This window comes from Mesitornis unicolor, unplaced genomic scaffold (assembly GCF_000695765.1).
Source record: "Mesitornis unicolor isolate BGI_N332 unplaced genomic scaffold, ASM69576v1 scaffold321, whole genome shotgun sequence".
Lineage (NCBI taxonomy): Eukaryota > Metazoa > Chordata > Aves > Mesitornithiformes > Mesitornithidae > Mesitornis > Mesitornis unicolor.
In genome coordinates this window covers 117,707-125,799 of record NW_010164368.1, presented here as the reverse complement: position 1 = coordinate 125,799, position 8,093 = coordinate 117,707, and the positions used below count along the sequence as shown (strand labels likewise).

General features: G+C 38.7%; 1 protein-coding gene across 1 annotated transcript in view; it reads left to right on the top strand.

Moving 5' to 3' along the window:
* Positions 1-7,635: 7,635 nt before the first annotated feature.
* Positions 7,636-8,093, top strand: part of LOC104548300 (dedicator of cytokinesis protein 2-like) — an 82,527-nt gene continuing 82,069 nt past the window's right edge. Inside the window, exon 1 of the mRNA XM_010194288.1 lies at positions 7,636-7,749. Coding sequence (XP_010192590.1) covers positions 7,636-7,749 — 114 coding nt within the window. The remainder of the gene's footprint in view (positions 7,750-8,093) is intronic.

The window sequence follows — 8,093 nt, the reverse complement described above, 5'->3', positions numbered from 1 at the left end:
GTAACGGAGCTCCACTACCGTTCCTGTATTTCACGTTTGCTTCTTATCTATTGCTTTATTCATTTGGCATCTACATATTATATGATATTCTTTCTCCTCTTGTTTGGTTGTAAACTCCTTTTTATCTTTGCATTTTGTATAAATTATTTGTAATAAATAAAATTATTCAAGCATTTAAATGTTTGTTGTATTTAGCAGTCTTGGTACCATCTATAAAAAGATAAATCACCTTGGTATAGTAGTAAAAACATTTTTGCAGCATGTTTTCTAAATACAAGAAGTTTTGTGGTAAAGACTGCATAGCGTCTTGTGCTGCCTTCTTCTTTTATGGTTTTTTTAGAAAAAATACTGTATTGCTGGCACTAATCTCTGCAGTCCAGTAAGTTCTGTTTTAAACTGTAAAATAGCCGCAGTATCCTTTGAAATAAAAACTGAGCAGAAAACAATACTTTTTTTTCTTCCTAATAAAGAATGTCTTGAAAACTGACAATAATCCAAATGGGACATTTTATTCCAGTCCTCTCTGAAGTTAAATAAGAGCCTGGAAATCACCCCTGGTTTTCCAAACTCTTTTCTTAATATTGTAAGGTTGCACCCATAATTCTGAGAGGGATTTGTTTGAATAGAAACTGTAAAATAGATCACAAGATGCACGTTTAGGAATCTGTGACGTAACACTCAGGTCAATGGATTTATGTTAATCTGTTTGAGAAAAGGATTTGTTGATAAAATACCATAATGATGTCATCAAGAAGTCAGTCCTCAAAATATCTTGAAAATCCTTCTGACTGTGTGGTAGTACAGCATCTACCAAATGCTTTTTTTGTCCTTCAGTTCTACAGAGGTGATTGTAGATATGTTCAGCACTAAATTAAAATGACAAAAAAATCACTTGCTTCAAAGACAGGTCCTTTTGTGTCATTGCAGTGGAGTGGTATAATAAGGTTGATTCTGGATACCATGATCTACTAAGCTTTTATGAACAGTTTCAGCAGTGTTGTTGTGAAACTGCTGTTAATTCTAATAGCATTAATGTAGAAATGTAATCAGTAGAGGTGTACGTTACAATAGTTCTAATCGTAATCTTTTTTTCTGTACGTGTTCTTAGATACCATACAATGGTTTGGGTTGGGAGGGACCTTAAAGATCATTTAGTTCCAACCTCCGTGCCATGGGCAGGGACACACGTATATACTGATGCTCGCACATGTTCTGATTTGCAGTGACTAATCATAACAATAAGAGACTTCTAAGACTGTTTAGGAGGTGCATACACTAAATATCCAAGACATAACGTATGATATTTTTCATATATTTTTCAGTTTCTCTGACACTGATGTATTGATCAAGTCTGCTTCTATATGACTCTGATTCTGAATTGTTGTTTTCTGCGAAGAATGCAGTTTGCTAACTTATATCTGTGGTCACTATTTCTCTGTTTGCTAGGTTCAGGAGAGGGTGTCAGTGCTCTGGTTTGTTAGCAAGACAGTCTATTTAGGTGAAACCCCAGTTTAGTGGTTAAAAAACATTAACTGCTGCAAATAGCCCAGAATATTTTGACAGTAACGCAATACAAAGAAAGAGTTGTCCTTTTGGCCTGTGGTTGTCATCTTCTGAAGGAATTCATAGGGTCAGATGACATGGCACCACAAAATACATCTATATTTTTGTTTGCTATAATGCTGGGAAACGTTTGAAAATCAGTTTGTGTTTGGGAAGCTGTAACACAGTGCTGTTGTATCTGTACTCACCATTTATTCTGAGGAGGATTTAGGTTTGGATTTTTCTCTTGTGAGGTGAATTTCAGAATAAGGATATCATTTGTTGTCAAAAGGATTTAATGCTGAGGTAGCAGAGGTATCGCCTTTGAGCACGTGTATGTGTGTTACAAAAAAGTAGCACCAATACAGGCAGTATGGCCAGTGTTTTGTCATACACTTGTGTGCCATTTTCTTCTGCTGTGCTTAGTAAGAATGAGAGGAGAAGAGGGATGGAGAAAATGCCCATGAGTTGAGTGGCCCATGTGGAACTGCAGTTCAGCCATGCCCTATTGCAGTTTCAGGATCCGGAGGTTCCTAGATTGCAGTCCTTGAGCACTGAGGGATGGTCACACTACTGCTGGAGCATCCGCTAGGGCTTTCCAGAATCCCATGTGCTCTTCTCTTCATTGACAAAATTGCTGTCCGTGCTTCAGAGAGCAACTTTAGCAGTCAAATTTAGAAGCTTCCCAAGCCGATACAGTTTTAGAACTGTTCAGAGCACACACAAACTAAGCTAGATCCCTAAACACTGCAATCAAAACAAGTATCGTGTTTTAAAAGAATTCCAACCACTTGTTGGAATCTTGCATAACTCACAAGGAAATGTATTGGTGGATTCCCTAGAGATTGCTGTTAACTATTGCTAAACGTACACAGCTGGTAGATTTGTTAGGGCAATGGATGTGAGTTACTGGAAAGCTGTTTTTATTTGGCCTTATTTTCTTTGTAAGATCACTTTAAAAGTGAGAGGAAAGTTTCTGGAGCAATATGACTTTCAGCAGTGTTAAGCAGAACTATTATGATAAAGCTTTGTTTAAACCATTCACAAATATATTGGATTGGTTTCATCTCTGATCATGTAGTTGAAGTTTAAATTATTTTTTCTGTCTTTGAGTGCAGCTGAAAAAGGACAAAATCAACTAAAGGGTGGCTTAGTCCTGGGAATACAGGCAGCGGCTCTGTTTAGTTTTGAGGAAGTAAATAAGCATCCAAGACATCTTCACAATATGTGTAAATTTAAAATGCAAGGCTTGGAAACAAGAGAAGTTACTGCACTTTAATGAACTTGAATTGTTCCGTTCTGCCCTTTTCTTTTTGACCCAGTTGTTGATCTCCCTTGCAGGCAGTGTGCTTGGCTTTGTGCTTGCAATCCTGGCTGGTTGGCAATCCCGTCTGGGTTATTTTTTGCTGTTAAATATGATACCTCTGGGCAGGGGACTTGCACCAGCTCATCCCAGCCACTGTATCACTTCCTTCAAGTTCCCAGTTTAGTTCCCAGTCCTTTCCAGTGCAGGAGACTGGTCAAACTTTACTACAGTAAATAAACCAGGGATAATAGGTTTAATCTCACTCTTTGGTTGTGTTTTGAGTGTCTGCTGTGGTTGTTTCTGTGGAATACTGACTGTATAATCTTTGCCATGGAATGGGTGCCCTGGGACACTGGGCAGAATGAGCCATGCTTTGCCAACTTGACTGACCATCTGGTTTAGTGGCAGGAGGGAAATGAAATAGCACTTCAAATAAGAAATTAGTGAAATAATTAGCCTGACAGCACTGGGGTACTTTGAGATTCTCAGTGGATATTTTACTTACCAGGGCAGGAAGCTTCTCCTGGCCCGTGAGACCAGCCTGGAAAGTAGCTAAAGTAATTGTGGAGGGGCAATTAGTGGATTGCAGAGGAGGAGGAAAGAGATGCAGCATAGAGCTGCATAGATCCCTGAGGGCAAGGATGTAAGATTTCATGTGATACAGCAGAGCTGAGACTGGGACTGTGGTCAGCAGTGGCTGAGTGAGGAGATGAAATGGCTGATTTTTAATTTTTTTCTTTATCACTCTGCCAGACAACCTAGTTCAGTTTCCAAGCAGTGATTGCTCATTCCAAATGTCTGCCTTGTCACGTCATACTAAATCATGTTACCCATGATTTCTTTGTACATACATCTCGAAGATGAACACAATGTTAATATTCTGGGAAAAGCAGTAAATTCCATAACTGTGAGCACAGACTTAAGCGTAAGTTAGATCAGTTACAATAGAGTGTTCATCCTAGCCAGAGACTGCAGGAGAACTTCTGGAGTGGGTTCATGGCATGAACCCAACCAAACAAAACCCAGCAGCAGCAAACATATCACAAGAATGAAAAATCTTTTTGGGATATTGCTGGGAAATCAACACAAAGTTAAAAAACCCCAACTAATAAAAATAGATGACAATGGATATATTCTAAAAAAGTCATGCTACATTTGTGCCATACGTTAAACCGTTGTCTTACTCCTTTTATCTATTTCTGAAAAAGTCTTAAATGAAATAATTGTGGAATTGCCTTGATTGTGTAACTTGCAATGTATCTTTAGGTCTTACAGAGCAGCTGCTATTACTATTTCATTGTGTTATAAAATTGCCCTGTATTTTTCCAGCTGGTAGTCTGCTGTTTTTACAGTTGCTTATCTTTTTGGCTAAATCATGAATGTAAGGAAAACAGCAGAACAAGCTGAAACAGCCCAGCGTGTTTGCAGTCAGAAATCAAAAGCTGTCCGTAAGATTAGGAGCAGGAAGCCCAAGCTTCTGTTCCGTCAGCTATAAAAGACACGACAGATCCAGTGAACTACATGAATGTATAAGTGGAAAATTAAAACTCAGACCTACTAAGAGTAGGTGAATCTGTTACTGTAAATTAATTATTAGTAAGGTACACTCACTGGCAAGCTCCAAGCCTCTGTGGATTAAGGGCTGTTTCACATTTTAGATGTACTCTGTGCATCTGAGGAATACCCTAGGTTGTTTCATAGCAGCCTATTGTAATGTTTACATTTTGCTCTTTTTTTATCTAGAAACAATTCAGTTTAGGACAGCACATGCATTGGCAACATCTTCTATTGCTGGAGAAGAGACAGAACTACTACATTAGCAGTTCACTTCAAACTCAGATTATTTTTCTTTTCAGAGTGCTATTGTCTGGTGTTTGCATAGTATGATAAAGATGTTTCTGCTAGCCTCTACCTATGCCACATTTGTGCTGTTATAAAGTCTGCTGGGGTTTAGTTCCTGAATGTTGAAGTTTGTAACGTTATTCATTTGACCCTAAAGTTCTTCAGATATTTCTTCCCTTGTACGTGCTGCATCCACACAACCTGCACTTTACAACAGTGGAAAAGGTTCTGCATTCTATCCCCTTGACCCTAGAAAGCCCTATTTTGTTCACAGAATACATCTACGATCCCTTTTGATGTACTTTGTATTTAGTCAACCAAAACAGCATTTCTCTAACCTTAGCAGTGTTTATGCTAAGGCCAGCCAGCATTATAGGCTATTCAAATTTGATATCAATTATGGTTTTTTTTAAGTGAACAGGGAGCTTGAATGTTTCTTGAGACGTTGTTTTCCCTGTCTCTTTTTCATCTGACTACCTATTTACTCCTGTTCCTGCTCCAAATAAAAGTACAGTGTCAACACTACCAGTTTCCTTATTTCTTTACCCATTTTTGAAAGGCTGTCAACCAATTGATTAATTCAAAAATTAGAATTCAGTGCTTTTTCTGTTCCAGGTTCTTTTACATTTAAATGAAAATGGAAATTTTTCAGAGAGAAAACATACATTTTAATTAAATGTCTTTATAGTAGTGCAGGGTATTCAGAGTTGTTTATGTTAATTTTTCTGTTACTATTCTCTTATTTGTCAAGTGTTTACTTTGATACATTTATTTTTTACACATTTTGACCTAGTTCTAATCAGCCTTTTCTGCTGTAATTCACAGGAAAAATCCTAACAAGCCTAAGTACAGCGAAAATTATTTGTTAGGATTCTTTCTGAAAGATTTCACCTTTTCTTCCACCACCTTTTCTATACTACTCTATCCCTACGTATGGTGCTTGAGTTAATGAAGTGAATTTTGGAATCACAAGTGTTAGACTGTTGTGTTGGTAGGTGGTGCTTGATCCAAATTACTTCTGTCCATCTAGTGAGCATGCAGTCTGCATTCAAAGTGTAATAGATTGTTCTTGTGCAGAACTTAGTGTATTTTCAAGAAGTTCATGCTCTTTGCAAGCTCTAGTAAGAGGTACTTACCTCTTAGTTAGTTGGGTTAGTAGGGCAGAGAGGTTCTCCTGCCCCTCTGCTCTGCCCTGGTGAGACCACATCTGCAATATTGTGTCCAGTTCTGGTCCCTCAGGTCAAGAAGGACAGGAACTGCTTGAAAGAGCCACAAAGATGATGGAGGGAGTGGAGCATCTCCCTTATGAGGAGCAGCTGAGGGAGCTGGGTCTCTTTAGCTTGGAGCAGAGGAGACTGAGGGGTGCCCTCATTCATGGGGATCAATTTGGAAAGGGCAGTGTCAGGAGGAAGGAGCCAGGCTCTGCTCTGTGATGTCCAATGCCAGGACAAGGGTCAATGGGTGCAAGCTGGAGCATAGGAGGTTCAACCTGAACATGAGGAAAAACTTCTTTACTGTGAGGGTGGCAGAGCATGGCCCAGGCTGCCCAGAGAGGTTGTGGAGTCTCCTTCTCTGCAGACATCCAAAACCCACCTGGCCGTGTTCCTGTGTGACCTGGTCTGGTGATCCTGCTCAGGCAGGGGTTGGACTGGGGGAGCTTTCGAGGTCCCTTCCAACTCCTGACGTTCTGTGATTCTGTACTTAAACAGCACAGAAGAATTTATGTTAATACAGAGAGATATTTGCAGATTTGCACAGCTCTGTATAATCCTATCTTACACTCAAGTTGTACCAGTGAGGATGGTGTTGCTGGGAGTGCATGAGTACTTTAAAGATCTGAGACTGCATCTGAGAACTGAATCTTTATTGCTGGCGTTTGGGGTTAGGAGGGAGACGCAAGCTTTTAACCTGTAAAGAAGCCAGCAATTAATTTCTAATAGTTGAGATCACTGGCAAGAAAATTATTAAAGATCAAACAGTATTTGTGTATTTCTTGCTTTACAATTACATGGAAATGATGGAAGAAGTTTTTGTAACAAACCAGCTTTACTGTCACCTTTTCTATGTATCTTTCAGTCTCACCGATGTGAGTTTGACAGGTTTGGAGCAAGGTATTAGCCAGCAATGTGTGGTCTTTGCTATGAGTCTTTTCAGTAATCAAGGCATATAATCACTTGATTTTAAAATCACCATACACAGTTACTAAGAATAGGCATGCATGCTGCACCATAACCGCAGAACAGCTAGACACATTTTAGAAGTTGGTTTCAACAAAAGAAATAATCTTCTTGAAGTCTTTATGCATTTAAGCAACATAATACATCTATTCACTGCTTGTGAAGAAATACTGCTTATTTTAGGAAGTGATTATTTGAGTATAGAAAGGCATTCTGTAGCAAAGGCTTAACTACTAAAAATGCAAGCTCCCTTTCACGTACAATTGTCTAAGTTCTGTCAGTAATTTTTTTTTAAATCAAGACATCAGAGGAAAAGCCTCACACATTACTACTTGCAATTCATTATTACTTTCAGCTATACATTTAACATCACAGAAAAGATTTATCTGACGCATAACTGTAAAAGTGAACAGTAGTTCAGCAGAAAAACCAGCATATCTTTTTAAAAGAGCATCAGTACCCGAGAACACACGATTCCTTACCTGAAAGCTTTTGGTTTCCCTGCAGACAATGTGTCTTCTTTGTCTTAAAAAGTAGACAAGCCTCTCAGTAGCACTAATGTTACTCCAAAAGAAGGTATAATAGGTCCTTTATATTGTCATTTTCATTGTTTGTATGCAAGAAGCGTGCTGGATCTGCTCACATAGAATAAATAAATTAAAAAAAGGCAGTCCAAACTGAACAGCAGCTAACATATGAAAGTAAAAGACCTCTAGTGGCCATAACCTGAAGTTAAAGAAGGCTTCTCTGCTCTCTGAGGTAGACGAAATGGTTGGGTATGACAAACTGCGGCGGATACTTTGTACTGTGTGCGTTTGCCTTTCTGTTGCAACAGAAGTACAAAGTGGATCAGGATTAAACACAGAGTCTGATCGGTGCCAGGTGGAAGTTAACTTAAGGTCAGAAGGGCTGGGGAGTCCCTTGTGTGAATTCTAAAGCAGCATGATGGAAAGATCTGAGTCAGTCTAGAAAATTATTTTGCCTGCTCATCTACTTCTTCGTTTTGTATTTTAATAAAATTAAGGCCCTTAAAGCAGGTTCACTTTTAAAACAGTAATTAACATTTCAACAAATTAAAAGACATAATCCTCCGTAAGGAGGACTCTTCACTGTCTTAAAGGAGAACTGCAAATGATTAAGCTCACTAACTGCTTGAGAGAGAGATGACTTTATGACTTCTAGGAAATTATTGTGAAAACCAGGGGTTATAGGTAATTTTATATCTT